At 38.1% G+C, this 21,413-nt stretch overlaps 2 protein-coding genes across 3 annotated transcripts in view; one reads left to right on the top strand and one right to left on the bottom strand.

Moving 5' to 3' along the window:
* Positions 1 to 12,211, bottom strand: part of PIGX (phosphatidylinositol glycan anchor biosynthesis class X) — a 34,651-nt gene extending 22,440 nt beyond the window's left edge. Inside the window, exons 1-4 of the mRNA XM_076000135.1 lie at positions 12,191 to 12,211; positions 11,397 to 11,630; positions 10,937 to 11,177; positions 7,253 to 7,316 (exon numbers count right to left, since the gene is read on the bottom strand). Of these exons, the coding sequence (XP_075856250.1) occupies positions 7,253 to 7,316; positions 10,937 to 11,177; positions 11,397 to 11,630; positions 12,191 to 12,211 (560 nt within the window). The remainder of the gene's footprint in view (positions 1 to 7,252; positions 7,317 to 10,936; positions 11,178 to 11,396; positions 11,631 to 12,190) is intronic.
* Positions 11,305 to 19,848, top strand: CEP19 (centrosomal protein 19). 2 transcript variants are annotated; one of them, XM_012780332.3, is made up of 3 exons: positions 11,305 to 11,636; positions 15,133 to 15,329; positions 16,000 to 19,848. In XM_012780332.3, exons 2-3 carry the CDS (start codon positions 15,203 to 15,205, stop codon positions 16,359 to 16,361), a joined length of 489 nt encoding a protein of 162 aa, XP_012635786.1. In that variant the 5' UTR covers positions 11,305 to 11,636; positions 15,133 to 15,202; the 3' UTR covers positions 16,362 to 19,848. The 2 variants fall into 2 exon arrangements, with proteins under 2 accessions (XP_012635786.1, XP_012635785.1); XM_012780331.3 differs by having other exon boundaries at positions 15,130 to 15,329.
* The last annotated feature ends 1,565 nt before the right edge of the window (positions 19,849 to 21,413 follow it).

Genomic DNA, 21,413 nt, shown 5'->3' with positions numbered 1-21,413 from the left:
AGGCAGGAGGATCACTCAAGCCCAGGAGTTTGGGACTGCAGTGAGCTACGATTGGGCCATTGAACTCTATCTAGCCTGGGTGGCATAGAGAGACCCCATGTCTACAAAAAAATTTTTTTTTAAATTAGCCAGGTATGCTGGCATGCACCTGTAGTGCCAGCTACATGGGAGGCTGAGGCAGAAGGACTATTTGAGCCAAAGATTTGGAGGCTACAGTGAGCTATGATCATGCTACTACACTCTAGCCTGGGTGACTACAAGAGCCTGTCTACAAAAAAAAGAAAAGAAAATATACTGAAGTAAATGAAATGAAAACAAATATGGCATAATTTGCAGGATGCAGCTAAAGCCCTGCATCTTAGAGGGAAACTTATAGCTTTAAATGCAAATATATTTACATTAGAAAAGAAAAAAGTCTAAAAACCATCGATTTAAAAAAAACTAAAAAGAGGAAAGTAAATTCAGTAAAAAGGAAGAAAATAATAGAGCATAAATCCATGAAATAGAGTGGACAAATAACAGAGAAAAATCAATGAAATGCTTTCTTTGCAAAGATCAGTAAAATTGATAAATCTCTCAACTGATCACAAAAAAAAAGAGAAAAAGCACAGATTACCAATATCAAGAATGAAAAAGGTCAGCATCACCTTTCTTTCCAAAAAAAAAAAAAAAAAAAAAAAAAAAAAAAAAGAATGAAAAAGGAACATTACTATAAAACCTCTCCATAGGCCATAGGCCGGGCGCGGTGGCTCACGCCTGTAATCCTAGCTCTCTGGGAGGCCGAGGCGGGCGGATTGCTCAAGGTCAGGAGTTCAAAACCAGCCTGAGCAAGAGTGAGACCCTGTCTCTACTATAAATAGAAAGAAACTAATTGGCCAACTGATATATATATAAAAAAATTAGCCGGGCATGGTGGCACATGCCTGTAGTCCCAGCTACTTGGGAGGCTGAGGCAGAAGGATTGCTTGAGCCCTGGAGTTTGAGGTTGCTGTGAGCTAGGCTGACGCCATGGCACTCACTCTAGCCTGAGCAACAAAGCAAGACTCTGTCTCAAAAAAAAAAAAAAAAAAAAAACCTCTCCATATTAACAATGCAATAAGGGAATACTATGAATAATTTTATTCCAATTAAACAACTTAAATAAAATAGACAAATTCCTGGAAAGAAAAAATTACTAAAGTGACACAATAGAGTATCTGAATAGCTGTATATCTTGAATTTCTAATAAAAAATTTATCTTTGCTGTGAAATATAAAAATGTTTTAAAAACTAAAAAAATATTTAAAGCCTTACCATAAAGAAAACCTCAAGCTCAGATGGTTTCACTGTTGAATCTATTAAATACTTAAAGAATAAATAATACCAATGATATATAATATAATCAGAAAATAGAGGGGGAAATATTTCCCAACTTATTTTATAAAGCCAGCAATGCCCTGACACCAAAACCAGAATAAGACATCACAACAAAAGAAATGTATAGGCCGGGCTCACGCCTGTAATCCTAGCTCTCTGGGAGGCCAAGGCAGGCGGATTGCTCAAGGTCAGGAGTTCGAGACCAGCCTGAGCAAGAGCAAGACCCCGTCGCTACTATAAATAGAAAGAAATTAATTGGCCAACTAATATATATAGAAAAAATGAGCAGGGCATGGTGGCACATGCCTGTAGTCCCAGCTACTTGGGAGGCTGAGGCAGAAGGATTGCTTGAGCCCAGGAGTTTGAGGTTACTGTGAGCTAGGCTGACGCCATGGCACTCACTCTAGCCTAGGCAACAAAGCAAGACTCTGTCTCAAAAAAAAAAAAAAAAAAAAAGAAATGTATAGACCCAAAGCCCTCATGAACACAGAAGTAAAAATCCTTAACAAGTTATTAGCAAATCAAATCCACTAATATTTCAAGAAGATAATGTATCTTGATCAAGTCGTAGGTTTATTATTGGAAACATCAATGAGCTTCACCATATTAACAGAATAATTGATGATCTTCTCTTAATAGATGAAGAAAAGGTATTTGACAAAATTTAACAACCATGAAAAAAAACTCTCAGGAACTAGGGACATAAGAGAGTATCATCAACTGATAAAGGCTATCTGCAAAAAAAATACTAACACAAATATCATACTTCATGGTGAAAGACTTAGACTCTTCCCTTTAAGATTAGGAACAAGACAAGAATGTCTATTCTAACCACTTTTATTCAACATTGTATTAGAGAGCCTACCCAGTTAAAAAAGGTAAAAAAAGAAATAAAAATAGACAGATTGTCTTTACTTGCAAACCCATGATCATCTATGTGTACTATCCTAAGGAACTGACAAAAAATCTATAGGCATTGATAAGGGATTTCAGCAAAGACTCAGGGTCAATATACAAACGTCAATTGTATTTCTATTACTAGCAACAAACTAAAAATGAAATTTTTAAAACAATACCTCTTACATCAAAAAAGTATGGATTACATAGGAATACATTTAACAAAATACATGTAAGACCTATGCTCTGAAAGCTACACTGTTAAGATAAACTGGAAAAAAAACCTAAATAAATGGAGATGCCATATTCATGGATTAGAACACTCATTAATTAATATTAACATATCAATTCTCTCCAAACTGATCCAGAGTTTCAACAATCTCAGTCAAAATTTCATGAAGCATTTTTAAAGAAATCATCAAGCTGATTCTAAAATTTAGGTAGAAATGCAAAGGATCTAGAATAACCAAAACAATTTTGAAAAAAACCCAAAGTTGGTGGATTCATACTTCCTGGTTTCAAGACAAACTACCAAGCTACAGTTATCAAGATAGTATAGATATACAAGTGGCCAATAAGCACATGAAAAGATGCTCAATATTAGCCATCAGAGAAATGTTATTATTGGCCTATGGATAGATGTATATAGATCAGGGGTTGGCAAACTTTTTCTACAAAGAGCTTGACAGTAACTATTTTAGGTTTTGCACACCACATAAAGTCTCTGTTGCATATTTTTCTTTGCTTTTGATTTTTAACCTTTAAAAATATAAAAGTTGTTTTTAGCTTAAATCCATATAAAACAAGGCCATTTGGCCTGTAAGCCGTAGTTTGAATAAAAAGCAGAAATACATCCACGCATATATGGTAATTAATTTTCAACAAATATGTCAAGGTAATTTGCTCAGAAAAAAAAAACAGTCCTTTTAACAAATGATGCTGGATCAACTGGACATCCATATGGAAAAAATTAACTTCAACCTTTACTAAAAATATATACAAAAATTAATTCACAATGGATCATATCCCATATAACACTTATAAAAGAAAATTTCCATGATCTTGAAATAGGCATAGATTTCTTACACAGGACGTAAAAACAATGACCCATAAAAGAAAAATGTAATAAATAGGACTCCAACAAAATTAGAAATTTCTACTCTTTGAAAGATATCAGTAAGAAAATGAAATGGCAAGCCATAGACTAGGAGAAAATATTCTCAATGCATGTATCTGCCAAAGGACTTATATCAAAAGTATATATATAAAGAACTCTTACATTTGCTTCCTGAATTATAGTGAAAGGAAAGTAGAAAATTATATGAAAAAAAATTTTCTTAAGATTAAATTGTTTCTTTCTTTCTTTCTTTTTTTTTTTTTTTGAGACAGAGTCTCACTTTGTTGCCCAGGCTAGAGTGAGTGCCATGCCGTCAGCCTAGCTCACAGCAACCTCAAACTCCTGGGCTCAAGCAATCCTTCTGCCTCAGCCTCCCAGAGTGCTAGGATTACAGGCGTGAGCCACCACACCCGGCCTAAATTGTTTTAATATATATAAAAAAAGAACTCTTGCAATAACCCACTTTAAAAATAGATGAAACATTTAAGCAGACACTTCACAAAGAAAGATATACAATGGCAATAAGCTCATGAAAAGAGGCTCAACATTATTAGTCATCAGAGAAACGCAAATTAAAACCACAAGGAGGCCGGGCGCGGTGGCTCACACCTGTAATCCTAGCTCTCTGGGAGGCTGAGGCGGGTGGATTGCTCGAGGTCAGGAGTTCGAAACCAGCCTGAGCAAGAGCGAGACCCCGTCTCTACTATAAATAGAAAGAAACTAATAGGCCAACTAATATATACAGAAAAATTAGCCGGGCATAGTGGCTCATGCCTGTAGTCCCAGCTACTCAGGAGGCTGAGACAGAAGGATCGCTTGAGCCCAGGAGTTTGAGGTTGCTGTGAGCTAGGCTGACGCCATGGCACTCACTCTAGCCTAGGCAACAAAGCGAGACTCTGTCTCAAAAAAAAAAAAACCACAAGGAGATACCACTACATAGCCATTAAAATGTCTAAAATTAAAAAGACTAACCATACCAAGAGTTGTCAAGGAAGTGGCAGAAACAGAACTCTCATACACTGCTGGTGGAAATTTAAAATAGTATAACCACTTTGGAAAACAGTATGGCAGTTTCTTAAAAGGTTCAACATATATCTATCATATATCCAGCAATTCTACTCATCAATATCTATCCAAGAGAAATGGAAACATGTTCACACAAAGACTTGTACACAGATGTTCATTGCAGCTTTATTTAAAATAATAGCCCAACACTGGAAACAACGCTAAACAAATTTTAGTACTTATCAACAAAAAAGAACTACTGCTACACAGAACATGGATCAATCTCAATGATACAACGCTGAGTGAAAGAAGCCAGATATTAAAAAAGCACATATTGTATGATTTCATTCACATAAAATTCTAGAATATCTATGATGTCAGAAAGCAGATCAGTGGATGGATGAAGTGGGTAGCACATGAGTGATTTTAATGATGATAAAATGTTCTATATTTTGATTGTGGTAGTAGTTACATGGGTGTATATATTTGTCAAAACTGAATGAAGATTTTTTTTAAACTATGAACTAGTACTATTAAGTTCTATTTTACTTGTAAGAAAACCAAAGCGCTGAGAGGATAAGTAACTTATCCAAGAGCTAAGATTAAAATTCTGGTAGTTTTACTCTAAAGCCCACATTTCTAGCCACTATTTCACTATGCCTCTATAAAGGTGGACTACATCTATAATCTCTTCTCTTTTGGACACTATATATGCATTTATGAACAGGTAATACTTTTATAATCAGAAAAAAAATAACTTTTAAAAGACAGAAACTCTTTAGGAACTCCAAGATGACATTCGATCCGTTAATCACAACATGGGTGTATATGTTTTTGTTTTTTTGAGACAGAGTCTCACTTGGTTGCCTGGGCTAGAGTGCCATGGCATTAGCCTAGCTCACAGCAACCTCAAATTCCTGGGCTCAAGCAATCCTCCTGCCTCAGCCTCCCAAGTAGCTGGGACTACAGGCATACACCACCATGCCCAGCTAATTTTTTGTATATATATTTTTTAGTTGGTCAATTAATTTCTTTCTATTTTTGGTAGAGACGGTGTCTCGCTCAGGCTGGTTTCACACTCCTGACCTTGAGCGATCCGCCTGCCTCGGCCTCCCAGGATGCTAGGATTACAGGCGTGAGCCACCACGCCCGGCCCCAGCTGATTTTTTATACATATGTTTTTAGTTGGCCAATTAATTTCTTTCTATTTATAGTAGAGACGGGGTCTTGCTCTCGCTCAGGCTGGTTTAGAACTCCAGACCTTGAGCAATCCTCCTGCCTAGGCCTCCCAGAGTGCTAGGATTACAGACATGAGCACCGGGCCTGGCCATGGGTTTATATGTTAATTTTTATGAAGTCATTTATTTACCTGTATTATCTTCCAGTCCACATTTCTTCATCTTGTTCACAAATATAACATGTGAAACTTCATCAAAAGTCTTCCAGAAAATCAGATATACTATAACTATAGAATTTCCCTGATTCACCTATCAAGTAACTCTACACAGGAAATATTTGTAATAAATTCATGCCAGTTTCCAGAGACCACCACTTCTGTGTTCACATACCATCCTTTTAATAATGTGGTCTAGAATTTTGCCTGGAATCTACATCAACATCAATATTCTATAGTTCTCCCTAACTCCCAGGTCATCCAAAGACTGCAACCACTAGCTTAGCAATCTTTCTCCTACTGTAATGAGATATAGTTCACCAGGGAGGGGAGATCCTGAACTCATTTACAGTACTTAGGCCCTTTTGTATAATTCCTTTACATATTCTGCACTTCAGCTCCCTCCTACCATTATTTTCGTGGACCTTCCCAGAGTGAAGTAACTCAAATAAGAGGAGCTAGAGCTCTACTTTCCATTATCTGTTAAATCCTTTATCCTCCCCAGCAGCAAGACTAACTACACCTGCTCTAAACACAACTAAAAAAAAGCCTTTTTAAAAAAATGATTACTGGCATTTTCTGAAGGTCTCAAACAATTCTGGGATTTCTATTTTCTGAAGATGTTCTTATAGGTTTTGTCACTCTTTGTTTTTAAGAGACAAGGTCTCACTGTCACCCAGGCTGGAATGCAATGCCACAATCATAGCTCACGGCAGCCTTGAACTCCTAAGCTCAAGGGATTCTCCTTCCTCAGCCTCCTGAGTAAAAGGTAATTTCTTTTTGGAAACAGCTTGGTCATTTGGAACCAAGTCTAGTAAATAAGAAACAGTGATTTAGAGTACTGTATCATAGTACTTCAGAGCATGACTTTGAAGTATAACGGTATTAAATTTGAACCAGAGCTCTATCACCGAATTTCTACCAAATTATTTAAATTCTCTGAAACCTAGAATCCTCATCAGAAAAGTAATAAAGATATCATCCATTTCACAACCATTGTGAAGATTAAATGGAATACTGTATATATAGCTGCTAGCTATATATATAAAATATATACCATACATGAGAGTATGTGCATAGGTTATATACAAATACTACACCATTTAATATAAGGGACTGGAGCATCTGAGGATTTTGGTTTCCTCAGGGGGTCCTGGAACCAATTCCCTTCAGATAGCAAAGGATGACTACACATGGGGAACAATATGTTTGTTTTCTTCTTCTTTTCTCCACTTAGTGATTATAACCATTACTTCAAAGTGTGAACCACATATACTAAATCTGTCACTGGTAAACTTTAAGAAGGCAAGTGATTTTTCAGTTTATCCATGGTTCAACTACTCACATTTTGCTTCAAATTATTGAAGACTTTTTTTTTTTGAGACAAGGTCTCTCTCTGTCACCCAGACTAGTGTGCATGATCATAGCCTCAAACTCAAGCAAGACAGTATTTTAATGTAAGTAGAAATCAATGGGCAACTTACCTATGGAATCCATCTTTCAAAACTTCTTGCCTCAAAATAATTTCAGAACAAGTGGCCCTTATGCCTGTAAGAACCGAAAAATCTTTCTTTAAAAGCACTCAATGAAATGATATTTAAATAATTAGAAAATAATTATTTCAATAGGCTTTACTTGCCTGGAAAATCTAATCAACTTAAAAACTTTTAAAATTTAAACAATTTGAGCTACATATAAATCTATTTCCAGTATAGCATAGTGGTTAAGAACGTTGACTTAGGAGTTAGATTGTCTGATTTCAAATCACAGTTTGTCACTTAATAGCTCTGTGGCTTTGGACAACATAGTTTCTCTGCTAGCTGTCACAAGGATTTAATACATGTAGAAGCACACAGTAAGTACTTCACATAAATGTTTGTTATTATTAATAATATTACTTTATTCAGGTGATAAAGGATATCCAGGACACCAAAAAGGAACAGAATGACTAAAGAGCCAGGAAATCTGAGTTTTAATCCTAGCTCACCAAAACTGTGTATCAGATACATACCGGCAACTTCTATATTCTAATATCCATGCCTACAAAATAGGAAGATGGTATATTTATGCCTTGTGGAGGTATTGGGAGAGATAAAAAAAAAAAAAAAAAGCAAAACTAGAGGCACTTAAAGGTTCAAAGGGGACCTTTATAAATTTACTTTAGAACAACTGAAAACCTCACCATATTGACTCCGTGCAGAATTAAGACATCAAAATTATTACTCAATGTAAGAATCCTAAGACTACAAATTCTGACCACCAACTCTACCAGGCACCTTGCTAGAGAACTTTGCCCCATTTCAAAAGCTGTAAGCCTATGGGAAGAACATTAAAACAAACAGAAAACCATAAATTATTGATGTTGCTGAATCCATTAGATATATTCCTAAAAAGATGAATTAAGAAAAATAACATGAAGGTGAAAACACTTGAAGGAAAAAAAGAATAGAAAAAAATGACATTTGTTAAATAATATCTGTATGCCAGATCCTCTACTTGGGGCTTTCATATGTGTTTTAACTTTCACAACCTAGCAAAATAGGCAAAATTACTGCCCTTTGTACACAGGCAAAAACACAGACTTACAAGGATTAGTAACTGGCTCAGGATCATAAAAGTAAGTAAGTGACTGTCTAGAAGCAAAGTTTGCCTGGCTTTTAAAGCCTAAGCCTACTTCCACTCACCCAGCTATTTGAAGAAATCATATTTGAAGAAGCATATAGTATTTTCCCAAATAAACATATATGTATGTATCTCTTGTACAAATCCAGATTTTTCTTCATTTTTAATTTTAATGGGGGTAGAATGGGGAATAAGGGCTAATAGCTAGCTATAAATTAAATTACAACAAAAAAATCAGATTAATAGTCTCAACATCATTAGTCATCTGAGAAATGCAAAGCAAAACTACAAAGAGATGTCATCTCACTCCACTTAAAATGGCTTTTATCAAAAAAACAGGCAATAATGAATGCTGGTGAGGATGTGGAGAAAGGGGAACCCTTGTACACTATTGGTGGGAATGTAAATTAGCACAACCACTGTGGAAAACAGTATGGAGATTCCTTAAAAAACTACCATATGACCCCGAAATCCACTGCTGGGTATATATCCAAACGAGGGGAAATCAATATATCAAAAAGATATCTGCACTCCCATGTTTACTGCAACACTATTCACATTAGCCAAGATTTGGAATCAACTGAAGTGTCCATCAACAGATGAACAGATAAACAGAGTGGTACAAATACACGACAGCATATTATATAGCCACAAAAGAATGAAGTCCTGTCATTTGCAACATGGATGGAACCAGAGAACATTATGCTAACTGAAATACGCCCAGTACAGAAGGACAAATCTTACACATTCTGACTCATATGTAGGAGTTAAACATTAAAAACAATTGATCTCATGGAGACAGAGAGTAGAATGGTTATCAGAAACTGGGAAGGGTAGCAGGAAGGAGGGGATATAGTGGGGATGGTTAACAGGTGCAAAACTATAGTCAGATAGATAGAATGAACAATATTCAATAAAGTAACAAAGTAAAAAAATTAGGCTTACATTCTATTGTAATGTACACTAGAGAGTACTAAGTCACTTATCTTCGGATGGTAGAAAAGCTACTTTACAAACAGTACAGCACATACTAGATTATTTATGACTTTTAGGGCAAAAGTACCATTTTCAAAAAGAATTTGTTGTATCTGAATTCACCTTTAAGATTTTTCCTCTTAAATATTACTTTATTTGTCTACCACAGTGCCTCACACCTGTAATCCTAGCACTTTGGGAGGCCCACGCTGGAGGGGAGGATCGCTAGAGCCCAGGAGATTCAGGCTGCAGTGAGCTATGCGGATGACACCACTACACTCTAGCCCAGGCAGCATAGCCAGCCCTGTCTCAAAAAAAAAAAAAAAATTTACTTTATTTGATTGTGGTGGCCTGAACTGGCTCTGGATATCAACCCCTTTTTAATTATAAAATGCCAATGGAAGACCCTTTAGAGATCACCAAGTCCAGCTATTAAAAAAAATTTTTTGGCCTCATAAATGCTTTCTTAAAATGAATCTGGAGGCCGGGCACGGTGGCTCACGCCTAAAATCCTAGCTCTCTGGGAGGCCGAGGCGGGCGGACTGCTAGAGGTCAGGAGTTGGAAACCAGCCTGAGCAAGAGTGAGACCCTGTCTCTACTATAAATAGAAAGAAATTAATTGGCCAACTAATTTATATAGAAAAAATTAGCCGGGCATGGTGGCGCTTGCCTGTAGTCCCAGCTACGTGGGAGGCTGAGGCAGGAGGATTGCTTGAGCCCAGGAGTTTGAGGTTGCTGTGAGCTAGCCTGACGCCACGGCACTCACCCTAGCCAACAAAGCGAGACTCTGTCTCAAAAAATAAATAAATAAATAAAATGAATCTGGAAACCTAATATGTAAGCACAAAAACAGCACTGACTGACAGATACTGGTCTGACATCCTCATTTTACAGTTGGAGAAAGTCACCGGGTTTGTACTGACTTTCCTTCCCCTATCAAACGTTATCACATTATTTTAATCTCTCCTGCACGCGTCTGTTTCCCTCACTACATCACAAGTTCCACCGCGGCGGGGGCCGCGTCTGGCTCTGGGCCGGATCCACAGCGCTTCGCTTGCCCAACCCAGAGTCACTAAAAAAAAAACAACTCAGCCCAATCTGGTCTATTATCAAAGGTATAGATAAAACTAGTCGTTTCCCCAGTCTGTATATTCAGTTTGGGGATTCTCACACTTCATAGAGCGCCAAGGCCTCCCTTACTGGCCCCTTGGTGGTCAGAAGCTTCATGCACTACAAGATCATCCTAAGACACTTCACGGCTGTACTTCCTTTTCAATACTTTAGTAACAGTACGGCCAGTCTCGCCTCGACCAACAAAGCCCGACTCTCCAGAAACCCAGGATCGGCCACAAGCGAAGACACCGGAGGGAAGGCGGGAAGGAGGAGGAAAGCACGCGGCCTTTGTTTTTAACCTCCTCCAGAGCACCCTACCATTCCAGGGTCCCATGCTGGTTACCCGAAAGCCCTCTGCAACCCTCGGAGCTGGAGGGGACCCGGGAGTCCGGGCTGCTCCCCACCCCCGGGGCCCCCAAACCCCGCCTGCACTCGCGCAGCCCCGCCCCTCCCTTTACCAGGGTCAGAAGGGGCGGTGAAAGCCGTGGCGGGCCAGCGGGTGCGCCCAGTCACCGCCCAGAGGAGCAGCCAGGCTACTGCCCGGACAGCCACGGCGCAAGCAGCCAGGACGCCGGCGTGCGGGGACCAGATGCGGACGCAGAAGGGGGCCTGCACACGCTTCCCGCCGCTCCTAGAGCGCGCTGCCGCGGTCTTAGGGACTGGGGCCGAGGGCTCTGTGCGTGCCCCGCCGTACCCCCTCTACCTGCAGCCCTGGTCAGCAAAAGTTCCGGCGCCGCGTGAGGCGGCAGGCCGCGTCCCCTCGCCGCCCCGCCCCTCGCCGTCCAGGCCGGGGGCGGGGCGAGGAGCGGCGCAAGCGCGGTGGCGTGCGCCCGGGCTGTTGCTGTGGGAACCGCTCGACAAGCGCCCTGCGGGAATGTGAGCCCCGGCACCCTGTTGTGGGTGCCGGCTTGTTGACACCTGATCCGGCCTCCACTTCCGCTTCCAGGTGTTTGCGGAGTTCAGGCCTCCTGCTGAGGAGTTCGCTCCACAGTCACGTCTGCTGGGCTGTGGCTGTCGCCTCTTCCTGCAGCGCCTGTCGACCGCCCTCAGTCGACTTAAGTGCTCCTCTATGCGCTGCGGTTGGATGGAAACAACCCCCTCCCGGCGGTTTAGACGTTGGCCTGCGGGAGAAGATGCACTTTCTGTATTTCTCTAAGGGTAAGAAAGTCAGCCTTGGACTACTGGGATTGTGGGTGGGAAAAGGATCATCTAGCCCCGGGGGAACTCCGTATCCTCCTTAGGTGCTGTGGGGGATAATTACGATTATGGGCAGTCCCTTATCTCTGGGAAAAGTGTATTCAAATCCAGCAAGAATAATTAGGTAAATGGACTGTGGGTCTTTCTGAACTGAATGGAATCTGTAAGCAGGCCTAGAGAGTATCCAGTGCAGATTGAAGCAGAACAGAGGGCTCTAAGGGCCTCAAAGTGAGTGTCTCAAAAAGGAAAGAGAATGTATGTCAAAAATACTGTCTAAAATTGAGAATAGCAGTATACTCATGTTGTTAAGAAATACAGAGATAAATTTTGGAAGACATAGCTTTAAAAATTGAAACTGGTTCCCTATGAAAAGTAGGGCAGAGAACAATAGTTTTTTGTTCTCTCATAGAATTATTTTACATTCCAAACAGAGTACAAAAGTGTTTTAGTAAAAATTAAATTTTAAAAAGAAAGGATTCTGTAGTCAAACTACGTTTTGAGTATCAGTTGCATACATCATTCACGAGTACAGCCATTTGCTTGAATGTGTGGAGTTTATATTGTGCTCTATGGGATCTCCTAGAAAGTTTACTAACAGAATTTTAGCCAGGTGAACTGGGAGTAGTGTTGATTTAAAAAAAAAAAAAAAGACAGAAAAGAAAAGGAAGTAGAGTGGGGGAGGATCAACGCATCAATTTCCAGGCTGTGAACTAAAATAAAATTTTAAGGCTCACCCCCCCACCGGCTGACTAAATGGACCCCCCTTGTGGCCAAAGGAATGTCCTAAAACTAAATTGCCTGCCAGGAGGAAGGAGGTCAGACTTGCTTTGTCATGCCCCTCTCCCTTCTAGGGGACATCCTTTGTAACCCATTAACAAGCCTAAGGGTATGCAAGACAAACCTGCAGTTCCTCAATTTACACGCAAATCTATGTCCGGTGGCTTTTGTTGAAACATTCCAAGCCTCTAGACAAAGGTCAGGTCTTTAGCCAATTACAAGTCAAAGAATTTTTAGACCCACCTATAACCTGTAAGCCCCTCCTTTGAGATGGCCCACCTTTTCCAGCCAAACCTATGTATTCCTCCCTTGTGTTGATTTATGACTTTACCTGTAACCCCTGTCTCCCTGACATGTATAAAACCAAACTGTAACCCAACCATAACGAGTCCACTTACTCAAGGCTTCTTGGAGTGGCTCCGGGTCATGGTCCTCAAATTTGGCTCAGAGTAAATCTCTTTCAAATTATTTTACAGAGTTTGGCTTTTTTTTTCCGTTGACAAAGCAGCGCACAAGAATTTGAAAAAGCAGTTCTTTATATATTTTAATTTCATAAGAGTAAACATTCTCATGTCCAACAATAAGTGGTGACTAATACAGATTATGGTACATTCATAAAACAAAACACTTGGCAGTCATAAAATATTGCATTTTAGTAAAATATTTAATGACAAAATAACCACATAGGTTGTTAAATTTAAGTCGGGAAATAGTATGTATGATATTAAAAAATGTTATACTTTAAAAATATATATATACCTAGTAAAAGAGTGGAAGTAATCAAGGGTGATTATTTTATATATGTTTCCTAACCCCCTCCTTTGCCCCAGTTTTCTACAATGAACATGTATAATCACTGTTAAGTATTTTTAAAATGGCTATGTTCCTATAGTGATTCTTAATAGAACTGAATTTATGAAGATATCTCACACTAAGCCACTTTACCTCAGATGTTTCTCCCCTCCCCTTCCCTATTGTTTTTTTAAGAGACAGGGTCTGGCTCTGTCTCCCAGGCTAGAGTGCAGTGGTACTGTCTTAGCTCATTGCAGCCTAGAACTCCTGGGCTCAAGCAATCATCCTACCTCAGCCTCCCTAGTAGCTGGAACTGCAGGAACACACCACCATGCCTAATTTTTTAAAAAGTTTTTTTGTAGAGATAAGGTCTCCCTCTGTTCCCAGGCTGGTCTTGAACTTTTGGGCTCAAGTGATCTTCCTACCTCAGCCTGCCAAAGTGCTGGGATTACAGTTCTAGCCACCATGCCCAGCACTTCAAGGTTTCTTAACATTTGCAATCTTGAGAATGTCATAGCCACATCTAAAGCAGTTCACATAATTAAGTGTCTTTTGGCATTGAGGGTAGAGAAGAGAGAATAAAAATATAAACAATCAAATAGCTATGTTTCTTATAACTGGAAAAATACCATATAGTGAAACAAATAAGCTGAAATAAAAGCCATGTAGGCCAGGCGCAGTGGCTCATGCCTGTAATCCTAGCAGTCTGGGGGGCCAAGGTGGGAGGATCGCTGAAGGTCAGGAGTTCGAAACCAGCCTGAGCAAGAGCAAGACCCTGTCTCTACTAAAAATAGAAAGAAATTAGATGACTAAAAATATATGGAAAAGATTAGCTGGGCATGGTGGCGCATGCCTGTAGTCCCAGCTACTCAGGAGGCTGAGGCAGGAGGATCGCTTGAGCCCAGGAGTTTGAGGTTGCTGTGAGCTAGGCTGATGCCACGGCACTCTGGCCTGGGCAACAGAGTGAGATTATTGTTTTGTATGTGAAGAGACTAATTCTGTGTCAGGTCTGCCTTTTTTTTTTTTGTTTTGTTTTTTTTTTGTTTTTTCCATCCTAGTTTGTCCTATGGTCTGCCTTTTTGATCAGACTTCCAGACTGTAAATACTTAGAGGATATACAGGGGCTATCTTATATTAACACATAGCATTAAACAAATATTTATGAAATGCCTACTAAGTTCCAGGTATTGTGCTGAGATGTGAAAAATGGATATGCTCCCCACTTTCAAGTAGCATATAGAGTAGAAGGAAAGATAGATGATCAAATAAGTAATTGGAAAAAGCTCAATGAGTAAAATAATTGGAAAAATACAAGGTAGGCAGCTTTGGTCTAATGAATCACTCAGGACAAAAAACTCATAGTACCTTGAGGGTGCTTGATACATACTTTTTTGTTTGTTTCAGCATATTATGGAGGTATAAATGTTAAGGTTATGTATATTGCCCTTACTCCCCCTCCCCCCTCGAGTCAGAGCTTCAAGCGTGTCTGTCCCCCAGAGGGTGCACATCAGCACTCATTATGATACATACTTTCTTAATTGATAAATAGTAAAGACCCTACCATTCAGTTGTTGGGCTGACTCAGAGGTTCATGTACAGTCTTTGATAAGAGTGCAGGACACTTAGAGTTCCAAACTGAATTGCAATCCCAGGCTCACATGTGAACCAACTTACATCCTTCAATGAACCAGAGAATCTTAGGGATCCAACAGACTGAAGCTACTAACCCAAGGTAAAACTGACCTTTCAGGCCCTTGAAGGAGTGAGCTTCATAGGCTGAGCATATGTCTCCAGAACTGGACTAGAGCCAGATCAACCAGGGAGGAGAGAGGAGGGCAGTGAGATTTATCTAATACCTAATTGTTTTTTTTCCTTTTTCCTTTAGCAGGAAGTCATTATGCAACTAACACATTTTCATCAGATTTCCTCTGATTTACCCTGAAGTGTATGTGAGAATAATGTACACTGCCAAGAAATGTGGGATTAAATTCCAGCCTCCAGCTATTATCTTAATCTATGAGAATGAAATCAAGGGGAAAAGTCGCCAGCGAATTATGCCAGTCCGAAACTTTTCAAAGTTTTCAGGTACCTCATGTTTTATCTTGCCTCCTTTTTAAAATATTCTCTAAATCACTTAACAAGAATAATTTGAGTCACATGCAATGGAGTGACATGGCTTTTAGAGTTAGACAGAGCTAGGTTCAAATCACAGCACAGGAACTAGCTGTATGACACTGGCTAAATTACTATCAGTGCGCTTCCATTTCCTAATCTGTAGAAGGAAATTGATAATTTTTTTCCAGTTTTATAATTGATAATTTAATCCTTTGGGGATTATTATATGGGTTGAAGGAGATAGCATTATTCCATAATATTAATTCCCTTCTCTTACTCCAAATGTTTATTTAGAATCTTGATTTTTATTAGTATCACTACTGCTATCTAAAAGCTATGATACCACTTTTTCTTCTTATTTTCTCCAGTTGAAAGTATTTAACATCTCCACAAAATGATTTTAAGTTGAGGAGGTAAAAAATACATCCTTCCCCCACCATATTCAAAGTTCAATGTAAAGAATGGTTGTATATAATAATTCATTCTTATAAAGCCATGTAGCTACTTGGCTATAATGGAGATAATGCTTTCAGGGTTCTGAGTTTTTTGTTCTGTTTTGGCTCTTGAAGTAGTTTGTAGTGCATCAGTTGTTTGTGTATATATGATGTATGTAGTATACAGGGTTTTTTCTCCCTCCTAGATTGCTCCAGAGCTGCTGAACAATTAAAGAATAATCCACGACACAAGAGTTACCTGGAACAAGTATCCCTGAGGCAGCTGGAGAAATTATTCAGCCTTTTACGAGGTTACTTGTGGGGACAGAGTTTGGCAGAAACAATGGAACAAATTCGACGGGAAACAACCATTGATCCTGAGGAAGACCTGAACAAACTAGATGACAAGGAACTTGCCAAAAGGAAGAGCATCATGGATGAACTTTTTGAGAAAAATCAGAAGAAGAAGGATGATCCAAATTTTGTTTATGATGTTGAGGTTGAGTTCCCACAGGATGAACAACTGCAGTCCTGTAGCTGGGACACAGAGTCAGCTGATGAATTCTGATACCAGACACTCAAAAAAGTTACTGGGCTAGCCAAATATCCATATTTATACAAAGTACATAAATTGATTCTAGAAAAAAATCTTTAAAGAACACTAAATGTATATGTTGGTCATAATTAGAATGACCATGTTACTTTTCAAAACCAGGATATTTAGAACATCTACTATGTAGGTGCACGAGAAATATAGGAAAAAGAGAATAAAGGAATCTGCCTTTGAGGAGCTTACAGTTTAATTGGAAGATAAGTCAAAAACCTGTGAAAAGCTAATTTACAGTATTAGGCAGTGAAAAGATTAGAGCCAGATGCTTAAATAAAGGCTAAAAAAGGTTAGAGCCTAGATTATCATAGGGTAGAATAGTAGGGGAAGACTTTGTCCTTTAGTGGGAAGACAGGACTTTGCATAGTCCTTGAAATGGTAATATTTGGATAGAAGCTTGTGTAGGATTCCAGATGAGAACAACTAGAAAGAAGAGTGGAGGGGAGAAGGTAGTAAAACAACAAGAAATAGAAATTTGTATTTGATTAGCATCTGAAGTGGGCAGAAAAAAAAGAAATTTGTATTTGAGAAACAGTAAGCAAATTATAGTTTGACAAGATTGGAGGGCATATATGGTATAGGGAATTATCCTGTATGCATTGTCTTTATATGTGTTTGACTATAGTGGAAGAGTGCCCTGTAAAATGCCCTGCAGCTGCAAGTAGATGTCATTTGATGGACAACAGGGGAATTCTGCCCCTCTGGTATCATATCAGGAAATATATACCAAAGATATTCTGAAACCCTGAAACTCTTCCCATAAGAGGTTTGTTTATAAAATGGGAAATCCACCCATAATAAATGAACAATAAGTGCTGCCAGTTTAGACCTATTCATGATTTGGATCTACAAGAGAGGATCTTTGTTTAACAAGGTTGTCTGTGTATAGATACATTTATTACTAAAATATTATTTAGATGATAGAAATTCCATGTTTTCTATGAGGAAATTAGTATTCATTAAATAAAACTGTAAAAATAATTATTCACTTCTTCTACTTGTCCATCACTAACTAGTCTCTTTACCATTAAATGCCCCATTAATGGAATCATTCTTGTAGTGTTATCATCAGGATCTTAAGATAGTCATCTCTCATATGTATATTTGCCAAAGGTAGCAAAAGAATTTTCAGAATTAGATCTGAAATCAGAACAGATCTTTCTGTATCTACTGTATCATAGTATTCAATTTATTCCATTGTGTAGATGTAGTTAATTTATTTTTAAAGTTGACCTTGAGTGGTCTTCTTTCATTACTACATACAGTGCTACAGCCAATAACCTTGTACATTCTCCATTTTGCACATGTGTGATGTGAGCATATCTATAGGATAAATGCCTAAAGAGAAATTGCTGGGTATGTGCAATCTAACATTTAATAGATACTGTTAAGTGGTCCTCTGTAGAGGTTCACTCATTCAGTATTTGTACTTAATGAGCACCTACTACATTCTAAGCACATACTATTCTAGGTTTGGGAATACAGCAGTATACATAACAAAGTCCTTGCTTTTAAAGCATTTATAGTCTAGTTGGAGAATAGAGACAATGAACATAAATACATAGAATAATGTCAGATGATAGATACTGTGAAGAAAAAGCAGGGTAAAAGAATGGTAGAACAGGTGGGAGCAATTGTTTTAGATCAGGTAACTGAAGAAGTAATGTTTGAACAAAGGCCTGAAGGAGGTAAGGAAAAATTGATATGTATTTCAGCATTAGTGGTAAAAGGCAAGTGCACAGGCCCTGGGGCTGGAGTGTACATATTTCAGGAAACACAGAAGGTCAATATAGCTAATATAGATTGGGCAAAAGAGAAAATGGTAGGAGATAAAGTTGGAGTGTATTTTACCATTACATAGATAGTACTTATCGTGAATGTTGTACCAACTTAAACTGTCAGCAATACATGAGAGTATACCTTTTCCCTATATTTATCAATAGAGTGTTAATCAAGCTATAAATATATACATATATATATATATATATATATATATATATATATATATACATTTTTTTTTTGAGACAGGGTCTCCTGCTGCCCAGGCTAGAATGCAGTGTCATCATAGCTCACTGTAACCTCGAACAAAGTTCAAGCAATCCTCCTGCCTCAGCCTTCTGAGTAGCTAAGACTAGAGGCGCATGCCACCTACCTGGTTAATTTTTTTAAATTTTGTATAGAGACGAGATCTCACTATTGCCCAGGCTGGTCTCGAACTCCTGGCCTCAAATAATGTTCCTGCATCAACGTCCCAAAGTGCTAGGATTACAGGTGTGAGCCACCATGCCTGGCCAAATTTTATAATTTAAATGTGGTACCTCACAGTTTGTGTTTCTCTTATTTGAGTGGGACTGAGTATTATCACATATTTAAGAGCCATTTTTTTGTGTGAAATAACTGTTATGTCCTTTTCTCATTTTGCTATTGGGTTGCTAGTCTTTTTCTTACAGATTTATAAAAGTTATTTATTAAGGAAATTAGTCCTTGGTCTATGATGAACTGCAAGTATTTCCTTCCACCTTGTCAATATTTTAAAAATTTTTTTATAATTTTCTAGCCAGAATTTTTTAAATGTGATTAAATTTAATCATATTTTTTCTATACTTCTACATTTCCAGTCATATAGAAAGGCATTCCTCACTCCAAGATTATTTTTTAAAAAATTTTTTCTATATATGAGTTTATTTTGCTCTAAGATGTGAAGTGAAACATGAATCCAACTTGATTTTTCTCCAGATGCCCATCCAATTGTCCCACACCACTATCTATTAAATTATGTATCTTTACCCCATTGATTTGAAATGTCACCTTTATCATATACTAAATTCCCATATGTAGCAGAATATTTATCTTTTGATGATAATGTCATCTGTAGCACACTTCCCAATTCACGTTTTTTGATGTTTATTGAGCACATCTCATTTGTCTTCTAGGTTAGAAGTTTTAGAAAGATACAAAATAGTCCATAACTTTTGCCTTTGAGATGTTACATGTTTAGCCAAAGCAACAAAATTAGCACATATGCAATAGAGGTACTGACTATAACTAGAGCAGAAGGGGGAGATCATGTGAGTTGAGCAGTTTGGGGGATCTTTTCTCCATGTGTCTTGTTCTGTCCAAAGTTAATTTCTCTGCTGAGCTCTTTGAAATGTTTTTTCCATTTTAAAATTAATACATATTCATTATTTTAAAAATTTAAACAATTACCAGAGTATAAAAGTAAAATGGGATAGTTCTCCCCCCACTTTCTCCCCCACAATTCCTACTCTGCAGAGAAATTGGTTACCTTAAGTGCTCTGGATCCTTCCTCTTGTGACCTTGCTTCATCAATTATTCTTTCTCTGTGTCCCCTTCTCTCTCATTTTCAGCTTCATTCTTTTGCTAGCTCATTCTGTGCAGTCTGTAAACATATGCAAGCCTCTTCCATATTAAAACATAAAACACTTGACTTTGCCTTAAGTCTTTCTGTACCTAATATTGTATCTAACCAAAGTCTAATTCATCTCAATATTACAGAACTCTAACATTCCCTCTAACCTCCACTTTTTAGAGCAGATCTAGCTATAGTCCAGTTCTGGAGACACATGGTCAGCCTACAAAGCTCAATCCTTCAAGGACTGCCCTGAAAGTTCAGTTTTGCCTTAGGTTATCCTCAGTCTGTTGAGTCCTAAGATTCCCTGCTTCATTGAAGGGTATAAATTTGTTCACATGTGAGCCTGGGATTCCAATTCCATTTGGACTTCTAAGTGTCCTGCATTCTTACCAGAGACTGTATATGAACCCCTGAGTCAGCCCAACAACTGACCTACAGAATCTTTTCTATTTATCAATTAAGAAAGTATATATCAAGTACCCTCTGTGTCAAGGTACAGTGAGTTTTTTAACCTTAAATATTTTGTCCTGGGAGATTCACAAGACCAGATCTGTCTACCTGTACTTTCCCAATTATTTTACTCATTAAGGTTTTGTCATTATTTAATCACCTATCTAATATTTTTACAAAAGTAGTAATGGATGAAAATTGAGGAAAAGCCACTAGATTTGGCAACTAGGTCTCTGTTAATATTCAGTAATGAAGCTTGAAATATTCAATAATGAAGCTTGAAGGGAGTGATTAGGATAGAAATTGCAAGATAATAAAAAGGAAACAGGATCATAGACTTAAATGAAGAAGTTAAAACTACAACTTTTAGAAGAAAATAAAGGAAAAAAATCTTCATAATCTTAGGTTAGGCAAAGAGTTCTTAGAATTGGCACCAGAAATACAATCTATAGAAGAAAAAATTGATATATTGGATTTCATTAAAATTTTTAAATCTTGCACTTCCAAGATAACATTGAGAACATAAAAAGTCAATCCACAGACTAAGAGGAAACATCTGCAAACCAAATATCTGAAAAAGGACTTATACCCAGCATATATAAAGGACACTTACAACTCAAGAAGAGAAAGAACACAATTTAAAAATGGTCAAAAGATTTACATAGATATTTCACCAAAGAAATACGCCATGTGCATGCAAAGCACATGAATGGATGTTGAACAGCATGAGCAATTGGGGAAAGGCAAATTAAAGCCACAATAAGATACTACTTCATACCCACTAGAATGTCCATAAAAAAAAAAAAAGACATAATAACAAGTGTTGATGAGGATGTGGAGAAACTGGAACCTTCATACATTGCTAGTGGTAACGTAAAATGTTAGAGCAACTTTGGAAAACAGTTTGGCAATTTCTTAAAAGTTACACAGAAACTCATTACACAGGTTCACAGCATCCCAAATCTGAAAATTTGAAATCTGAAATGCTCCAAAATCCAAAACTTTTTGAGTGCCAACATGATGCTAAAAGGAAATAATCATTGGAACATTTCAGATTTTGGATTTTTGGATTAGGGTTGCTGAACTAGTAAGTATAAGGCAAAAATTTCAAAATTTTTTCAAAATCCAAAATTTGATACACTTCTGGTCCCAAGCATTTAGGGTAGGCGTCCTCAAACTACGGCCCCGGG

Source organism: Microcebus murinus, chromosome 1 (assembly GCF_040939455.1).
Source record: "Microcebus murinus isolate Inina chromosome 1, M.murinus_Inina_mat1.0, whole genome shotgun sequence".
In the NCBI taxonomy this organism is placed as follows: Eukaryota; Metazoa; Chordata; class Mammalia; order Primates; family Cheirogaleidae; genus Microcebus; species Microcebus murinus.
This window is presented reverse-complemented; position numbering and strand designations above follow the sequence as displayed.

Coding starts and splice junctions, on each gene's coding strand:
- CEP19 (XM_012780332.3), top strand. CDS start 15,203: ATGTACACTGCCAAGAAATGTGGGATTAAATTCCAGCCTCCAGCTATT. Junction 15,330..15,999: donor AAACTTTTCAAAGTTTTCAG/GTACCTCATGTT, acceptor TCTCCCTCCTAG/ATTGCTCCAGAGCTGCTGAA.